A 20205-nucleotide genomic window follows, 5' to 3' on the forward strand; every position below is an offset into this window, starting at 1 on the left:
GCTGGGTGAAGGAAGGAACCTGATTTTGGACCCATTTACAGTCTCACTTGCTGCTTTTAGAGGATGTGCAGAAGCTGGCATCCCCAGCAGAGGCACTAAAGAGGTGGAGGAGCAGAGCTGGAAGCTGCCACAATTTCGCTGGAGTAGGGTGGCCAAAGTGCATGAACAGGAGCCCCAGAAGCACTCACAATGGCTATAAAATCCAGTAAATCCATCCTTAGGAGAGCTCTGCAAGGACAAGCACATGGCCCCATTGCAGTCTACGTCTTAGTCTTGTATGACATGGCAATGGAAACAGGTGAGGAAGGTGGTTTCCTGTGACCTTCTGCATCTCTCCCCAGGGTAGGTCAATGGTACCTCTCTGTTCTGTAATTCAACAAAAGTAAACGCTCATTTCTGCTGTTTTTCAGTGCCAGGTACTACTGTCCTGTCTCCAACGGGCACATCCACCCCAGAATTAACCATACAAACAGCATCTCCCACAGTCAGGGCAGGCTCAGCTAACTCAGCATCAGCGGGACATGGCCCCATACACCCTTACAGAGATGTTGGGCTCTCAGCCCAACTATGGTTGATGCAAGGCTGCATACTCTGGCCAAGTAGTCATAGGTTTAGTGTAGCTGTGCAGGTAGACTCCATGACCAATAGAGGAGACAAGTGGATGTTTATGGTGAAGTACAAAACCCAGGCAAATTCAGAGCTCTTGACAAGCGTATGAGCACAGTGGTGCAATGATTTCCTTCTGAGGACCCAAATAATGCTACCAACAAACTGCTCCTTCACTTTAATGTCTCTTCTTTTGCAATCTGGATGAAAATTAAGACTTCATGAAGCAGGTATAAAAACCTGGTAGCAAGGTGTGGGTTAGACACACATTGCTTGTGTCATTCTGCTCCTCTCATTCTGTTTCTCGTGAAATGTGCCAGCTTGAAGATGGAGAGCTTCATTGCTTGCAAGCATGTCCTCACTAGCTTTATCACTCCATTCTTTCTGTTTCCTTTCCAACTGCACAGGACTTTTTGCTTCTACTATTTGTCATTGTCACTTGCATAAAGGAAATGCTGATGCACAAAATTTAGCATTCCACCTGTCTCCCTCAGGAGGCCACACAAGACTTTTCCTTTTAACCCTCCTGATACTTCTTTGGCTTCACCAATTGCTTTATTATTTCAAAAGGCTCTTAACTGGGTGTTCTCAAAGCCAGCTTTTCCAAAGGACTTTTCTTCCTGCTCAGCACTTTACTTCTGATGTGTCCTGAATCCCCCAAAAGCAGAATGGCCTTTTTCATCCACTGTACTGGATGAGAATTTGGCTGTGATCCATGGCTATGGATAAGGCTGAACACTAACTCAAGGGACCACAGATTATGAGTCCAGTGGCTGAGTGCCATTCAGAACAGCCAGAAAGAGTCTCAGAGGGGGCCAGGAAGCAGTAGATCTGGGCACAAATTGGCCTTGGCCATACCCTGCTGCCCAATCCAGACCACAGCCAACATAAGCAACTGTTGTCAAGGGAAGGAGAAACTTTATGACACTGCTAGATGACTTTAGTTGTGTGGGAAAACAGCGATCACATTTTACATCTGAAGTGTGTTTTAATAGCTGAGTCAGTAAGAAAAAACAAAATACAATAGATCCATCAACAAACTACTGAAAAAGCAACCTAATCTTCCACCTCCACTGCCCACAATTGGAGGAGGGTTTTTAAGTCTCCTGAAATTAAATAAAAAGGAAAACACCGTATCATCCCAGTGAGATGAGTCTGGTTCAGCAATTTCAGCTAGCCTGAAGTCAGCACGTTCACAGACAATGCTTGCTGAAGGGAAAAGGAGTGCATCATTCCTGTTCTCAGATAATCTCCTTGGCCTGAAGCCTCTGCCTTTGCCCCATGTGCACCAGCTCCCTGAGAAGCTCTGTTCCACCACCCCATGGGCACTGCTCACTCCTTCCCACCCCTCTGCACCCCTTGGCTATCCTTCACCCTTCTTCACCATGCCCTCTCCAGCACACGCTCATCTTTCACAGCACTAATTAGCAGCAGTATTTAGGTGAGCTGAGGCATCAATCACTGCTTAGCAGAGTGCCCACATCCCGCCCCCTCCCCCCCAGCCTTTCCTGCCACCTCTTGTTACTGGAAGAAGACTCCTCAGCACCATATGCTCTGCCTAATGAAACGTCAAAATGTCAGACTAAGAGGAATGTATCTCACTTCCCAGACAATTACCACTGCATCTGCAGTATTTGGGTAGAACAGTTTTTTGCAGAAAGCCTCATCTTTGCACCTGACCCTGTACCAGCTTGCCACAGAGGTTTGCTTCATCACTCAGGTTCAGGTCTGGACATCTGAGCCTAGAAATGCCCTCACAAAGCCTAACCAGAAAGTGAAAAATAGCCAGACTGCCAGCAACCACATCCTCCAGCTGGTGTATCCTTTGGCTCTTCTGTCCCAGCCACAAGCAATAACTTGTTCAGAACCTTCTGGAAATAGAATTGCAGACCCCTCCTGTTTTGCCTCTGCTTTGTTGCCACAGCAGCACCAAAAATGGAACACCCAGTGAGAAGCCATGTTTTCCTCTTTAAAGTCACGGGAAGCCCTTTGAACTGCTCAACACAATGGCAAGAAGCGTGAGTCAAGCTAAACATACCTCTCCCAGGGCTGGCAGTACAACAAACCTCTTCAGCTGTGTTCTCATGGTTACCGGCAGCTTAGCAAAGCCTTTGATGTGTCATTAGAGCCCCTGTCGTTACCTGCCTCGTGCTGCAGGATGAGCGAGAGCCGTGGTCCAATTTCTGGGACGCAAAATGTAATAATCCTTCGGTGTACGCGTGGCACAAAAACATGACGGCACCCTGCACAGCAAAGCCAACTTTGTTTATGCTGAGGATATTGCTTGAGTTTTGTCCTGATTTCTCCTCCAGGAGAGTCATTAATAACCACAGTCAGGACAGATAGGTGGTTCATGGCTTGGGCTGTGCTCAAATCTAGGTTAGGTTTAATTGCTGGGGTTTGAGTTTGAAAGCCATGTTGCTACTGGAATCCTTGTGCTAGATAGAAAAACACCAAATTCACTCTGCAGCCCCCAGAGATTTCAGCCTGTGATGGCAGGAATGCAGGGAGATGAGGTGATCTCTGAAGATCTCTCCCTCTTGGGACAGCCTGCAGAAAACCAAGCCTGAAAAATAGGTCGTTTTTTTTATTTTGGATCCACTCTGGAAACAGTCTGGAAGGGAAAAGCTTCAAACTGGCTCTGCAAACCTCAGCCCATCTAATCAGTTGTGTGCATTGGTCTGCTTGTGTCTGTTTGTGCTGTTGTCTACAACTAAGGCCAAGGAGGGATGAAGCCAGAGAACTGTCAAATAGTCCAAAATGCCCACAGGAGCTGGTTCTGTAGTGTCTGAGCTGCTTCTCTGGCAAAGAATTATGGTTGCACTTCCATCATGTAGAGTAAAGACAGTAAAGACAACACAAAGGCTTGGCTGGGAGTGACCCTGCAAGACCCTGTGACTTCAAACAGCAGACTGGGTGTCACCAGTCCTAAGCATGTTGCAGTGAGGTATGGGGCTTGTTATCCAGGGCCATGGCTCAGCAGGACTGCATGTGCCCTGCACACCTTTGTGCCTTGCTTTCCCTCCTGCTCTGCCCCTAATTCACCCAAGGTTTCACTTCTCCTTTCCAGGTGCACGTTGCCTTTAGCAATACAGGTTCCTGAGGCACACAGCTGAATGCGTCAGCCCGACAGTTAAAGAAAACATCCTCTGAGTGCATAACTTGAGCACATATTGTCTGGGAAACACTCTGACAATAAGCACAAAGCCTCCACATGCCACTGTGACAGCCCCTCTGAAGAGCAGAAGAGCTCTTTAAAGCCTGGATTCACACAGTTGAATCCCTTCGGCACAGCATCAAGCTTTCTCCGTTTTCATGTTTCAAGGCCAGGAAGAACCAGAACATTATCAATGTGCCCCACACAATTTGAGGCAGAGATTACATCCAGAGATTGCTGCAGCAGCTGAGTTTTTGTCCGTGCCTTATGTAAATCCATGCACAATCCCTGGTTTGCTGCACTCAGCTCTGACACCAGTGCTTTGAGGCCCTAGCTGGGCTTTGTGAGCTACTCAGATCGTGTAGGAGCTCCAGAAACAAGACAGCAGAGGCAGGGCTACATGGTAAGGCTGTGTTTCCTACACCCTCGAAGGCAGCCGGAGCAACGGGGAAGAGGCTGAGGAATCAGTAACCCTGTCCATGGCTCAGCAGCCAGAAGGAAGGGAATAGAGAAACACAATTTTGTGCTGTGATCACAAAGGTCATCTCATCACCCTGGTGCCAAGCCTGAGCCAGGGATCAGATGTCTGCACTGTAGCACTGCACTGATCTGTGAGGAAGCTGTGCTGTGGGCTGTGTTCCCATTGTGGAACTAAGGGCAGTTTCTGGATGCCCGGCTACAGTGGGTGTGTGACTCCTCAAAGCTCAGATCAGTGACAAAGAGGCTCTCTCTGGGAGTTATAAATATTGTCACTCAGGTGTAATTTTGCTGGATGCATGTGTCAGATGTTCTCTTCCACCAGAGCAACTTCATCCATAAATGTAAGCCTTGACTAAGAGAAGTTGGCTTTCACAGCAGGATAAATAGCAAGAGACACATCTCTAATTGCACATCAGCAGAGCTGATCCCTCAAGGATATTGCCTGGTACAAGGTAAAGGATATGTCTCAGGAGTCAAACTGCATGGCAAAGTTCCAGTCTTGACAGAACCTGGAAGGGGCTGCCTGGGCCAGAGGCAGCACGCAGCCCTGACAGCCCAGCTTGTCTATCCTGACAGCAGGAGGTCCACATGCACTATGGTTCTCAGTGATGGGCAATACAGTGTGTGATAAGATATCTGGTCCTCACCTGAGTGGGGTCTTCACCTTGCACAGATGTATACTTAAGATGGACAAGAGCAGACACAGAGGTGACACTTCCTTCATCATCCCTCCTTCCATGAGAATGGACTAAGCTGAAGAATGTGCTGAATTTACTTAAAAGCCCCTGTGACTCCGCTTCCTTCAAGAAGCTCATTCCCAAAAGCCTCGTGATGCTGGCATCTGCCCAGCCGCAAACGGAAGAGCAAATTCAATACTTTCTCTGTCACACAAAACTTACTGAAGGTAATGGTTGTTTGCTGAATAAAGAACAAGTGAAGTGATATAAAAACCCTGAAATTGGGTCTTTTTTCTGCCTTATGCCAGTAGCTCCTCTAATACTGTACAGTCAGACAGTGATACAAACTGGGGGAGTGTTAGTCATCCACATGCAGGTCAGACAGCCAAGAACAGAACTGAGCCCTCAAGTCAAATTGGGCTTCTCTCTTCATTTACCCCATCTGCCTCGGTAACATGAGATCCCTGATGTTCAGAGACCCAAACCCCCAGGGCACTGGTGGGATTAGCTCATATCTGAGAGCTGCTGCACAAAAGCAGAGCATTGTTTATCAATGTAGGCTGTAAAACTTGCTGACATTGTAGATCAGCAGCCAGTGCAGCTATGAAGAGATGAAATCCTATCTGGTTCTTAAAAGCAGAGGTCAAAGTACAGCATCTCAGCCAACCAAACCCACAGATAAGCATGTTACTAGACTGGATTGGCTTGAAGGTGGAGGCAGAGAAAATAATTTTTTAAGACAAAAATGTACACCTTTCTGTAAATGCCTCAGTACCATTTTTGTGCAACTATGAGTAGCTTGCTGCTTCACTTACAGATCTATTTACCTTGGAAAGTGGATTAGCACATCATTCCAAGGTGGCAAACATTACTTACATGGGTGAATAGCTATCAAGCATACAGGAACCTCTCAACAAGAATGAACACATACTTAACCCAACCTCCTGTCGCAGTCTGTGATAAGTGTACGTACCAGACCTGTTCTTGAGGGATGCCGAGCATGGTTCCCAGCAACCCCCCATTTGCGGAAGGAAGGCCCCACTGCTGGAGCTCACAGCAGAATGAGGCAGTCTGTGGACTCATGCTGCACTTGGCTGCCCTGTGACTGCGACTTCTGCAGGAGACCATTTTTTAAAAGCTGGTGATTTTTTCCTAGAGATGATCACTGACTAGACAGGTTGGGATTTTGGATTCTGCGAAGTAGGAAGAAAACCCCTGTTCTCACAAGCAAACCCCACAGGGCTCTGGGGTAATATGCTGAACAAATTCAAATCTGTTCTCAAGCTGCTGGAGAATATCTAATTCTCTCCTCCTAATGTTTCCTACCATTACCAAAATCCTGACTTCATATCCCATCAGAGATCAGGAACAAAAATAACCACAGCGGCAAAGAAATTCCTCAAGCTATAGAATTAAATACTTTCACCTCATCACAGAAAAGAAAAAAGTCTACTTGAATGATGAGAAAAAAGCTACTTGCACAAATGTGCTGGAGGACCAGTGGCGCTACAAAGCTAAGAAATAAGGATAGAAGGGATAGCAGCTTTGCTATGCTAACAGCCAGTAGGAGTCCACACAGTTGTTACATACCCTTTGGTCCCGTAATAGCTTGCATGTGTACCTGAAATACGTACCTGAAATACCCTGGCCCAGAGCCATGAACTCACCTCATCGTGTACAGGAGCGTGCCGTTATCCACCAGGCGCAGCAGCTTGTTGGGTGTTGTCATGTTGTGGGCAACAGATTTCTTCCCATTGTGGAAGAAGGTATCAGGAGTCCAGATCTTGCTTGCCAGCAGGTTGTTCAGAGGAAGGATCTTCATGGGACCATCGAACTTCAGCCTCTCGTCTCTCCAGGATTGCCGGAAAAAGACATCAATGGTGTATTCCTTTGTGGAGAAAGGATAGAAAAGTGAGTCTTACCCTTTTCTGTCAACACTTCTAATACTTCACAGTCAGTGATACAAGCTGGGGGACCGTTGGTCATCTACAAGCCTGTCAGACAGCCACAAGTCAGACCAGAGCATCAGAAACCCTACAGCTCCGTGGTGACCCCAAGGCAAAATGACTGTAGTATGTGGCACTTGCACATGGGCTGCCATTCCTCTGAGCCACGCCCTGAGTCGTGCCCTTTCTGGGCTTGTATCACTCAAGGGAACTGCCTGATTCTATCAGCATGAGCTGCTGCACCGCTCACCTCTGTGACACCCGCCTCGTCCTGCTAACAAAGGATCCCATTAGTTCCCAAGGTTTTCAGAGAGAGAAGGGGCCTTTGGAAAATCTGTCCCAGCTGTTCTTCCCCTGCCACTGCAGTTTTATAGACTTTATTTATGGGCTCCTGGAGGCTGCAAAACCAACTAAACTTATCATTGTGAGTGATTTCTTTCCTGCAGCTCTTCTCAGCAGCATTTAAAAGCTGCTGCACGTCACTTTCTTATAGGTCACAGAAATACCTACAGGTTTTGCAGCAGATGGAAGCTAAGCAAAAGCATCTCAGTAAAGAAATTCAGCCTCGCTCCTTGGCTACAGAGCTGTTCTGTTCAAATATGAAGAGAGAAAGAGTGAACCCTTTGGTCCCATGGCTCTTACTCATAGGGGATATTTTGCCCCTCCACAGACGATGACCCGCTCTTAGTGGTCCTAAGTTCAGTAAAGTCATTAGTCCAAATGAATGAGTCTGTATCCAGACATAGGAGGTAGGTCTGGTAAAGTACTTATTGGGATAAAACCTATCTTATTTAGAAACCTTCATCCCTATTAAAGCTAAGGAAACACTCCCAAAGAAAAGAGATACCATGTAGATATTCTTTCCCTTCTTTCCACAAGAGCATCATTTCCAGGTCATTTCTTCCAAGGAACACACTAGCTTCTACAGTATGTTCTTCTCTGCCTTATAGAAGTAACTGAGCACATGACGACTGAGTCCTTCTCCTGATTCCATCCAAAGCATGAAATTACTTTTCTTTTTCCCAAATTTCCCAGGGACTAAGGCCAAGCTGCAGGAGGCCACAACTGAAGATTTGGGTGTATGTCAGGTCCCATCAGCCTCTTCTTTCCCAACCAAATTGAAAATGAGACAAGAAGTCCCTCAGAGCATCTCCTGGAGAAGGCACACACGTCCTCCTCCGCTTTTCGTTACCAGCTGCTGTCCTCCGCGCTGCACAGCAGCTCTACCTGCCTCTCCTCCATCATCATAATTACAGTCTGTGTCTGCATCACGATGCACAAGAGCAGCTTTCCATCGCGGTGAGTAATGGCTGTGGGAGGGACGGAGCCAGCTCATCGGGCAGAGTGAGCTGGGAGGGAGGGACTTCCCTGCTCCTGAGATGAAAGGAACCCCTGCGGAGGAAGGGGCTCTCCCCACGCTTCCAGGGGAGATGGGGTTTTTCTCACACATCCCTGAGAGCATTTAACACCAGAACGGCACGCTCAAACACATTCGCCACGCGTTTGTAAAATACACGGAACCAAAGCATGCGCAGGGGAAATAATTTATTATTCTTTAACTGTCTCTCTAATTTTAAATTCATTTTGTCGAATCGCATCACGGAGAATACCTTCCTCTTTTCAATACCTCAGATTTCTTCTTCACAGTTCATTATACACGCTCCCTTAATCAAATATGCTCCACCTTGGAAGTAATTATCAGATACTCCCCACAGGCTAAGATTGCTGAATGTATTATGGGTCTGCTGCAGCAGGATAGTGAGAGAAATGGAGAGAACTCAGATGAGATTCATACTCAACATTAAGTTAACTTTTCACCCCAGAAGAATTGATCTTTTCAAAGCCACATGGGGCTGTGTGGTGGAGCTAGCACTGCAGAGAGACTTAGTTCTCCACCAGACTGTTGGTGAGGCAACCAAAGAAATGCTCACAACCATGTGAGCACAGAAAATTAAACTTTCCCCTCTTTGGAGGGGCTACAAGAGGCTGGAGGACATTGCTTGGCCCAACTGGAGAAGGCAACGACTCTCTCCAAGCCCAGCACTTCCCATCATCTGGACCCAGTAGTCAGATCCCATCTGCAGAAGGGTCCCAGCCTTATGGGATGCCCTCACGTGGCAGCCTGAAATGCTGAGCAGCCATGGCCAGGCAGCTCCTGTGCAGCGGGGCGCACATGGAGCCCAGGCTGCAAGAAGCGCTGTTGAGAAAGCTCACTATTAATTATGCTCCACCGTCCTGCTTTAATTAGAAGACAAACTGATGTGGGAATACAAGCCTAGATTCAGACCTCAGGCCTTTTCATTAATAATTTTCCCTGAACATGTCAAAATACTGCAGTCAGTTCACTCTTTTTCTTTTTTCTGCTTTGCCTCCTTTCTGGTTCAAGCACTGGGGACTGTTTGTTGGAGGAATCCATCCTCCCCTGGCACTGTCATCCACAAAGGCCAGGTCTGAGTGTCCTCCCTTCTCCCAGGACCAAGCAACCCTCCCCTGTCAGGCAGCTTCCCAGTGGCACTTACCATGTCTGTGTCTGAGACGGGGCCAAAACTTGTCACATAAATATCTGTCTTGACTTCAGTTACACTGTCTGGAAAAAAACAAACAAAAAAAATAAAACAAAAAAAAACAAACAAACAAACAACAACAAAAAAAAAAAACAAACCAAAAAAAAACAAAAAACACAAAGAAAGAAAGAGGAAAAAGCAATTATATTATAGAGTTCATTGTCCAAGAAGGAGATTGGGTTTTGGTGTGGTGTGTTTTCATGGCAGATGCCACCCTGGCAAAGCCCTTGGTGAACTGGCACCACAGTCCCTACTGCATCCAGCACAATTGCTGCCTTTATTAGTTGCAATTGAGCAAAACCATCTCTAAGCAGCTCCGCTGCTCTCCAGTTACACCAAGATGAGTTTGTCCCACACAGCCTGATGCTGTGTGTTTACGAAATGCAGGCAGCTACTCAATACACAACACAGTACAGATCCATTTTCAATATAGAGGTATGTGCTGAAATGCCTTTTAATCTGCAATGCCTTTGTGCCTCCCAGCCTGATAAACAGCCGAGGAATGTTCTACCAGTTTTAGGAAACCTGGGTTTTGTTACAGCTTCAGGCTTGTCTGTATATAAAAAGAATCAATATTCGGATTGCCTTTTTTCTCACACCATGCTTGCTGTTCTCCTGATGAGCAACTGCTCCTGCAAAGCTGCTGTCCCCATGCATCACACAAACAGCTGCACCCCAGTGTGCTGCCCTCGTGGATGCTGAGCTCCAGACACTGCCCATTGCCTCAGTTCATTCTTGGAGCAGCAAGACTTGGGGCAGCGTTACTCATGTGCCTTCAGGTCAAGAAGAACTGAAGTGCTGCCCAGAACAGGGCCAACAGCAGGCATCGTTCACTCCAAGCAGCACACACATTGCTCTCATTTTGACTGCCTTCATTGCAATCTTGGCTTGTTTGCTAAATCAAATCTCTGCTGCTGTCCCATTTTGCAGGGAAAACAAGGCACAGCAAGTGGGTGACATTCTAGATTCACATCGCTATGCTCTCTGCCCACTGGGTTATACTGGAAAATGATGAATGAGATGAGTTCAGCACTATGCTAACATAAATCCTTTCTGCTTTATGGATAGATCATGCAGTTGTGCTCCTTTTGTACAGTGCTGGCTGGGAGCTACTTTCCCAATGGAAGAATCAATTTAGAACCACAAGTAAGAGCTTTATTATATATATTTATCTGTAGTGTCCCATTGTGGCTACTGCAACAGCTTTGAAGGTAGCCTGGATGGCCCATTGCTCAGCTCAGCTATGGAAATCCTTCCATCCTCTGACAGTTATTTTGCTGTATTATGAAGCTTAGCTTTGTGCTTCAAAGTTTCGTATCCAAAAATAAGATAATGCATTCTGTCAGGGTTTTCTCCTTAATGGCTCAACTATACATATACATGTCTTTAGTTATTATGGCTGGCGAGCATCTGACACAGCCTGTGGCTGGTATTATTGTGCTATATAAGTAACCCTTGATCTTGTCTGGATGTGATGAAAAGAAGGTTAAAGAGAAATATGTATGCAATACATATCTTTCTGAAACACCCAGAAGCAAATGAGACAGCATCCTGAGCAAAGTGAGCTCTGTAAGACTTAAATACTCGGGAAATTCTCTCCACCTTCCTCCAAGCTAGTCCCCAAATGAGACACGTAGCAGAGAAGAAACCTCCAGTGAAGCGAGGCTTTTCAACGTATGCTGTGAGAGAAAACTCATTATACTTGAGAGAAAACACAGTATTTCTCCCTCCCCTCCTCTTTTCCTGGTGTTTAGCTTGCTCACCATAAATAATTTGCAGCTGTACATCTCAGAGTAGCTCCACGGCTGGCCATGCAATGCAGCAGCCAGGTGAGCCTGGTGGGAGCTCTGCATATTGCAGGGCAGCTCCATCATTGGCACATGCTGGGGTTCTGGGCTCAGACACTGGGTTATTGATCTGCCCCAGAAAATTGAGGAAATTGGGCACCCTGCACCCCTCGTGGCAAAAACCAGACTGAACCTTTCCATTAATAAGTGCATCAAGGCAGGGCAGGAACTGGCCAGGATCCAAAGGGATTTCTAAAATTGAACCATTCCTGAGCAAGCAGGGATTTTAGCAGAGCAGGAGAATCCTGCGATGATGAAAACACCAGCAGAGCAGTTTGAGCCCCTGAGATTTGCTACCTGTATGAGGCTGAAATCTGAGGGTGCCTGCACAGCTCACAGCTGTATGACAGTGATACCTCCTTGCTCCTGCATCCCCAGCAAGAAGGATCTGTACACACCCAGGCAGCATTACAGCAGAACTGCCTGCCCTGGTTTCAGAGGTACAGCAGGGACACACCAATTCCTTCCCAGCCTGCAGCCAGCTGCCTTGCCAACAGATATGATAACTAAGCAGAGAGTTAGGCATTATCCCCAGACCTGTTGCAGAACATGTAGGAGCATTGTGTTCCCATCTGCTGCCACCTGAGGACTGGGAATAGAAGACAGCACCTAGAAACAGCAATGGGACTAGAAGAGTAAGAGATTTTTGGGCTCAGCATTGTTGAACACGGGCAGAGTTAAGTCAGCCAAGTGGCATATCCTGCTCCTGAGCCATTTAGAACCATAGAATCAATAAGGTTGGAAAAGACCACTAAGGTCATCTAGACCAACAGTCGACCCATCAGCACTGCCCCTTCTCTCCCAGGCACAAAGTCCCTCCCTGTGGGTAACGCTTTGCTTCTACTGCTCACATTCCACTGCTGGGCAGATCTGCAATGCAAATGTAAAACAAATGCTGCAGCATCCTTTCTCACAGCGTTACCATGGCACTCCCTACACCTGCCTGCTCCTTAAAGCCGCTCCTTTCTTTCTTCAGGAATTTGCTACTTCCCCCGTGCAGGCAACAAACCCTCTATTAGCATTATGCGGAGGGCTGGATTCTGCCACCCCATGCCAGCAGGGTGGGCTGCCTCCCTTTCATATGCAGTGTAAAGCAGTGCTTCGGGGTTCCCATTCCACAGCAACCAGTCGCCCATCCCCTCCCAGCCCTGGTTTCTCTGCACACAGCCAGGCAGAGGCAGGCATCCCCCTCCCCGCACTCCCCCCTTTAAGTGCTCACGGCTCCCCGGGCCCATGAGGAGATGGTTATTATTTACCAAATGACTGAGTGCTATTTTTACTCGCTTCTGCTCTGGGAGCAGAGGCAGAGCCGGAATACAAATCACTGCGCCTCTCTCCTCCCGGCTGTGGATGGCAGCGCTGCCTCGAGCGCTTGCAGGGGGGCTCAGGGGCGGGGGTGGGAACGACTATGAAGGCTCTTACTAAACATCTTGATGCGCTCATCGAGTGCTGCTTATTTAAGAATCTCACCCGTATTATAACCGACTCGTCCGGTTGCATTTTGGCTCTGGATGTGCCAAACAAGGTCACGTTTCCCAGCCGGGGCTCCCGAAGCCGTGCCGTCAGTCTGCAGAGTGATGCACCGGAGGTTCCCCGCTGCTGTGTTCTGCTAAAACGGGGGCAAAGCCGCAGCAGCTCCGTGCTGGGGATTCCGGGCTTCCATGCTGACGTAGGGAAGGCTGCGCAGCCTCAGCTCGCCGAGGAGCTGGGTGAGAGAAGGACGGGGGTTTCTGAGATAACTGCAGCAAGCAGAGAGCAAGACGGTGCTGTCGCAGCACCCAAGGGTACCAGCCCAAAATCTGCACACAGTTTCCGCATGCATGTGGTGAGGGCAGCGTCACCGTGCAAAGAGAGGGGATGGCACAGCCATCCCTGCAGCACATCAGAGCGACTGTGCCGGGCGGCATGGTGCGTTGGAGCCAGCATCTCCAGGAAGGGAAAAACACAGAAGGGCAGTCAGTGCAGCCAGCCCCACCTCCTGCCTTCCCCCAAAGCTCTTGCCTCGCTAACTAATAAGCAGCAGAAGATCATTTTTGCAGTTGCTTTTTGGGTGTCTTCGCCTTCATTTTCTCAGCTTTTTACTGTGCGGATTTAATTTCCTTCCAGACTGTCAGACTGTGGAACAAAGAGGAATAGGACATCCTCTCCTCCCACATCCTGTGCTGCAGCCCCAGGAGTGCAGCCTTCTGAGGAACACAGAGCTGACCTATGCCACTGCCCTTGGCTGTGCCGCCCTCGGAGGTGGCATGCTGTAACTGCAGCCCACACCTCACCCTGAGCCCCCTCCTCTCATTGGCACCTCGGTCCCATTGAACCAAACTCAGCGTCTGTATTTCCAAATGCCATTTGGCAGCTTTAGTGCCTCAGCATCCTTGAATACAAAATGACTTGTCCAGAAGCAGTGGCCACTCTCACGCTACATGCACGTGCCCAGGTTTCACAAATTCATCCTCTGAATCCTTCCTCAAATTGGATGGCAGCATGCACAGGTATGCCAAGCGAAACAAGAATATAGATAAGATACTTTAGTCATCTAATCTGCCTCCTTCACAGAGGAATAAATTGCCACCACCTCTGTGAAAAACACAAAAAATAGAGAGCTATGTGATGAAGCTTGTTGTCTCCAAAGGGAGGGCAATCCTGGAGGCAGTTGTGCCACCCAGAGTTGCCACCTTTGGTGGCATCTGCCTCTCTCTAATGAGCACAGAAGGAGAGGAGTTTGAGGGTCTCATGGATGAAGGCTGGCATTAGCCTCATGCTCCCACCTATAAAGGGCAGTGGGGTTAAAAACAACGGGATGCTCACCCACTGCAGAGTGGGGTCAGCCAAGGACTGTGCACAGGAAAACTTGCTCTCTGCAAAATAAACCACAGAGCGAGGAAAGAAACAATATAAATGTCTGAAATAAATGTCTTATCTCAGCAAAAGCAGGGGTGAGTAAAAGCCTGCAGGGGATTGCCAATGAGACGTTTGGATCAGATCTGTATCTAGCTCTGCCTATATGTCATCAACTATTTGTCTAATGTGGTTTGCTCAGCCATTAGCTTGCTTTCAGAAACAGTCTCACAAAGTGGAGATAACTTAGCCCATGTAAGGGATCCAACCCCTCTCCATTACACTCCTGGTGACTTCTGAAGGCTTGGAATCAAACAGGCCTCACAAATGTAAAGGAATCAAGGCTGTTGGTCACTCTCCTTGATATTTCAGCTGGCTGCATCCAGTGTCCTTTACAGGAACTGGACAGGGGACCAAGAGGTGAGCCAGTCACCACCTGAGCACAGCGCATCCAGGACTTACAGCACCTCCGTGCCTATGGATGCTCATCCCCAAGGACCCCTACTGGGCACGAGCTCTGCAGGTTACATGGGGAGGGCCAGCTCAGCCTTTGGAACAGAGCAGCCTCCCTGCTTCTTTGTTCCAGTGCCTCACATCAGCTGATCCCATCCAGCAATCCTTTCTCTTACTTTTTCCATTCATCTGCATAATTTCACAAGTCTTGCAGGCACTTAACATCTTTGAGGTACCTGCTTTTCTGCCAGCCTTTGTTCAGATCAGCAAATCAGCTCTGAAGCTTTCAGAAAACAAAAGACAGAAAGCAAGCTGCGATAAACCTTACCCCATCAGGAGCCCAGGCAGAAAGAACTACCAAAAAGGCTTCACAGAACCACACGCACGGCTCATGTAATTTAATTTAGCTTCCCCTCATTGCTCCATGTAGACATGCACATATTACTGCATTAAATGAGTGACATCAAAAACAGGCTCAGGCTCAGAGGCTAGAATCAGTGTATGGTGCAAGCTTTGGCAATATATATATATATATATATATATATATATATATATATATATATATATATTTTAAATATAAATTTAAATATCCATGCAGAGAAGAGTCAGAAGAAGCAAGATGCGAGGATGTGCAGTCATGGAGGCTTCACACGCAGCTCTCATCCTCACACATCCAGACTACAAACAGTGACTACAAATTAGCTGAGCTATTTTTGCTACAGACAGAAACAAGAGAATGAACAAAGCTACTGTAGTTTCTATTTTAAGGACTCAGGACACCCTCAGATGCTGTAAAGACAGAGGAGGAATATGTATGTGTGAGCGTGCTTTTAGAGCTCCAGCTCTTTGAAACCCTGTGGTAAAGGAAAAGAGATGCTATGCAAACATGTTTGTTAAATATTATAAGAACAGCGAGAAAATGTGTAAATGTTAATTAGAATACATAACACAACAAATTCAGTACTGATATCTGCCCTCAATGGCTCAGCCAGGGGTGCTTGGGGAAGGCAGTCCTGGCATGGGCACAGTTTGGCCCCTTCTGCCCCAGCCCCATTGGGCTGTCATACACTCTGCCTAGCTCAGAGCCAGGAAGCCCTTCTTTAACACAAACTCATCTCTCTGGCGCCCAGAAACCATTCACATGCTCAGATATGAGCTGCAAAAACCTCAGCACACTGCCAGTGGAATCCCCAGCTTTGTACTGATTGCTGAAGTCTGTAACTCATCAGAGTTCCAGGAAACAGATAACACAAGGGTGAAATACAGAACTGCTATTGCTAACCTGAGAATCATTGAGATGTAGAAAACCAGTGGAAAGGCTGAAACACTAGGAAACAAGCAGGAAAAAAAAATACAGAGACTTGCTGCATTACATTAATTTTATGTCAATGCAGAGGGAGAGAGAACAATACAAGCTCTCCAGAGCATGTGGGTTGCAGGCTGAGCCTGAGCTCTGAGCTCACTGGCAGTGCCAACCTGCGCTGGAAGACACACACATCTCTGCTGTGCCTCAGTTTCCCCATGTCCCTTTGCCTCAGCAGTGCTTTCCCGTGTCCCTGGCTGTACTTTGCCCCAGGTTGGGTGATGGACAGCAGTGCACAAAAAGCAGCAAAAGCAAAAGGCGGCAGCTCCTGGGGCTTGCTGTATGGCTCAGAGCAAAAGTCCATTTAATTCTCAAGCGTGTCCCCCGAGGCCAGCGCCAGGTACAGAGAGAAAGATACAAGCAAACCATAGCAGGGAGCAGCACGGTAATTTGCACGCTGGCTCCCTTATTTCCCCTGTGAGCTCCTGCCTCGCATGTCCATCAGTGGGAGAACTCAATCAGCCCCTGCAGCAGTGAGCTGCTGGTGACACTGTGAGCATCCTTCATTGCTCTCGAGGTAGTGGCACAGCCCCCAGCACTGCTTTTGCCTTTCTGAAGGCTGAGGCAAGGTTTTGAGGTGCTGTCTCTCCCCTCCGATGCATGGGTTGCTTGGCTACACAGCCACTGCTCATTTAGCTGGTAGCCATACCAATATGAGGTACAAATAAACTTTTAAATTCAGGTTGCTTGGCCCTGATCAGCTCGGCTGCTGTTTCACCCCCAAGTGAGGAAGATCCTGTGAGAGGAGATTCCATCACGATTCCAAATCTTCCACTCCACAGCAGCTTTTAGACAACAGCACTGCCTGCCCCGTGGGCAGGAAGGCTCTTTGCTCACTGCAGTTACACAGGGCAGTAAATACTGAATTCTCAGTCCTGCCCACTACATGAATTACGACGTGCTGCACCACACAACAACACTCCCAGCAGAGAAGCACAGAGGGCAGATGCCTCTAGATGTGATTTTTAATTTCCTTTGCTGGGTATAATGTTTTCTTGTTTTAGCAACATGCGTTCAAAGCATCCCAGTTCCCATAGCAACTCCCTGCTTCCATTTAGATGTCATTTCTCATCCCATCCCATCAGAATTAGACATCTCCTCGCAGAAGTTTTGAAGAAATGTCTTTCTCAAATATATATTTATTAGAGGCAGTGTATGCCAGTGTTCTTTACTGACATGTTTTTTGGCGATTTGCAGCCTACAATGGAGAGAGCTGTCTCCAGAATATGTTGGCTGCCACACTGCCTTTTCTCTGCCTCTTTTCAGCAAAGACTCTCTCTTTTTACTTGCCACATAAAAGCCAGAACCTGCTTTGTCTTGTCTCCTTTTTTCCCCTCAGTCCCCTGTTCCCATCACTCCCCTATACCTAGCTCCTTGCTGACACAGGGGTTGCCTGTGAGTTTTGCAAACACACAGTAGGAACCCAGTACTGGACAGGAGCTGAGCCAGGCTCCATCCCACAGTTTTCTGTACCCATCTCTCTCAGGCTCTGATGCAGCAAAGGGCAGTGGCAGAGTCATAGCATCAACCTCCAAGGAAAGCTGCATTCCCATGGCAAGTGATATCCAGAGATCCCCTCTTCACCTGCAGGAATAGCACTGCAGGAGGCCTCAGAACACTTACACAAGAAAAAAAAAAACAGCAAAAATATATTAAAAAAAGGATTGCAAAATAGAAACTATTGCAACAGTCCCTCAGCCTTGGAAGGGAGGGTGGAGCAGCATCAGGAGCTCCAGTCGCCTTTCTGCTCCCAGCTGCTTTGGCCCTGATGCACCACCCCACTGGTGGTAATGCTCTGCCCTGTATCACAGTCAGTGACCCCTGCTTGCACCACATCCAGCACCTCCCACCAGTGCACAGCACACAGGCAGTGCTGGTCTTGGAGGGCATCCTGGCAGGAAACCACGTCAGAGCTCCCTAATAGAGCTGTAACATCGCAGCTTCAAATTGCCTGCCACCAGGAGACAAATCCAGGCAGGCAAATCACTGGGAGCTGCAAGGATCCAGCTGACAGAGCTAATCCCACACACGTTTAAATGAAAACGCCCAGGGAGCCTCACTCAGACCCTACACGACCACTGAAGCTCACTGCTCTGCTCCATTCTTGGATGCAGCCTGAGCAGAAAGCACAAAACAAGGCAGAGAATAGGGAGCAGGCCCCACTAGCCCTCAGTAAAGCTCCTGCTCATGTCATCACAGACACCATATAGATAAATGTTACCACTGTCCCCCAGAGAAATTGCTCCATGTTTTCTTAGCCCAGCCTCCAGCAGGGACATGCAGCCCAGGGGACACTTCTTGCTGACTCCAGGCTTTACATTAATTGTGCCGTCCCACCAGCCATTAATCAAATGTCTTCCACTGGCATTTTTATGGAAAATCAATTTAATAAAGTAGGTGGGAGTCCACATGCTTCTGTAACACCAGATAAATATTCATGGAGGCTTGTGCTGCTTTAGCTAAACGAGATTTTTAAAATTAACTGGTGCAATTCCCATGCTCCTTAATATAAAGCTTGGCTTGCCCTTGTTCAGGGCGCTTGGTGGCATACCAAGGAGCAGTGCCTTGCTTTCAGGCTGACACCTTTTGGCAAGGATGCTGTCATTGGTATGGTAAGTCTGCTGGGGTCACTGTGACCTGGTGCAAATCCCCAGAACCACAGCTTCAGGATTCAGGAGAACTACCTGGAGTGCAAACCTCACATTAAGCCACTAACAGTGTCGCTGCCATTTCTACCTCCACGGGTGTGCCATTTGATTTATGCTTTTCCCTCCTTGTTTAAGCAACTGTTGTGCTCCAAAAGCAAATGAAAGCCATGGGAAATTCTTCTCCTGGATGCTTATTGAAGGGGGTGAAAAGCAACCAAGCTAACCCAGCAGTGAAACACACCCACACAACGCTTCGAAATGCACAGGGCACAAGGGCTGGGAGCAGAGCCAAGCACCAGGCTCACTCCCATGGGGACCACCTCTCTTCTGCAGCACTTGCAGCCAGCACTCACCCTGGGGCAGCCCCTTGCTGCAGGACAACAGTGCCCAAGGCTCCTTCCTGCAGCTCTCCCCCTCAGAGGCAGCTATTAGCATCCAGATGGAAGCAAGTAAAACCTGACACATTGATCAAATTTAGTAGAAAGGCAGGATCCAGACAGCCCTTATCAGTGTGGGACTTGTATGGTGTCTAACAGCTTCATTGTTAACTGGAGCTGCAAGGAGCTGCGGCTTCCAAAAAGCAGCAATGCAGGGCAATTCAGCTGCTGCCAGGACTGCTGTCACGTTATCCTAGTGATACCCTTCTCTTGAAAGGCAGTTCTTTGGAAATCAAATGCATCATCATTTTGCTTCTGCTATTAACGCAAACTGACTTGTTTTCATCGTTACAGCCTCGACCTAATTCCCCGTGCACACGCTCCCTACAGCGGCTCAGATCTCTGGACAGGATTTGCTTTCTCTGTGCTTTCGTGACATGAAGGCTGTGACTAGCCCCAGAAAGCCTAGGACTGAGAAAAAGGTGCAAAGAGCATTCCCTGCCCTCCCGAGGCAGCGACAACCTTGTTTCCAGTGCCCCAGCTCCAGGCTGGAGATGAATACAGCCCACAAACTGCAACCCTAACTCCTTCCCCATCCCCAGAGGTGAACAGTGCCCACTTTCCAACCCTGTGTGTGTCCAATCACTGAATTCTTCCTTATCCACATCATCTGGGGACAGTCCCGCAAAACCCTGAGCCTACTGATCCACTCCTGTTCAAGCAGGTGTCCTTCCAAGAGATCACCTGTGCTGGAGACAAAATGCCTGTCAGCAAACAGCATTAAACACAGGGTATCATATTCAACAGATAATGGCATGCTTTTAGTTTATTCTCTCTTGGATGCAGGTCACACAGCTAATGTCATCTCCAAACACCGAAATCTTGGACGTGAAAAGGTAAAGCTTAATTGCCTTGAACAGCAACTCTTGTATTGACTCCAGCAGCAGGCCCATAAATATTAATACAGCTATATTTAGCCCCTTTCAATTATACATACAAAATTAAACATCTTTCTGGGAACAAATCAGTCAGGATAGGGTTTGGGGTTTCTTCTTCCCCTTTTTAATGCATTGTGCATCAAAATAATAATTCTAATACAGCTGTGGATTTAAAAAACAAAACAAAAAAAAACAAAAAAAAAAACACCAACAAAACAGTGGATGGAGGCAGAGGCTTGAAAATACTTCTACCTGCCTCAAACAACCATTCAGCACACATTCACACCAACTGCACGCTCTTAACTCACCCCATC

At 47.7% G+C, this 20205-nt stretch overlaps 1 protein-coding gene across 8 annotated transcripts in view; it reads right to left on the minus strand.

Annotated features, from left to right (window-relative positions):
• GABRA3 (gamma-aminobutyric acid type A receptor subunit alpha3) overlaps positions 1-20205 on the minus strand; it is an 83372-nt gene that overhangs the window by 24829 nt on the left and 38338 nt on the right. For all 8 annotated transcript variants that reach the window (XM_052672908.1, XM_052672914.1, XM_052672907.1 and 5 more), the window contains exons 4-5: positions 9386-9453; positions 6588-6808 (exon numbers count right to left, since the gene is read on the minus strand). In XM_052672908.1, the coding sequence (XP_052528868.1) occupies positions 6588-6808; positions 9386-9453 (289 nt within the window). The remainder of the gene's footprint in view (positions 1-6587; positions 6809-9385; positions 9454-20205) is intronic.

This window comes from Tympanuchus pallidicinctus, unplaced genomic scaffold (genome assembly GCF_026119805.1).
Source record: "Tympanuchus pallidicinctus isolate F22 unplaced genomic scaffold, pur_lepc_1.0 scaffold13, whole genome shotgun sequence".
NCBI classification, from domain to species: Eukaryota; Metazoa; Chordata; class Aves; order Galliformes; family Phasianidae; genus Tympanuchus; species Tympanuchus pallidicinctus.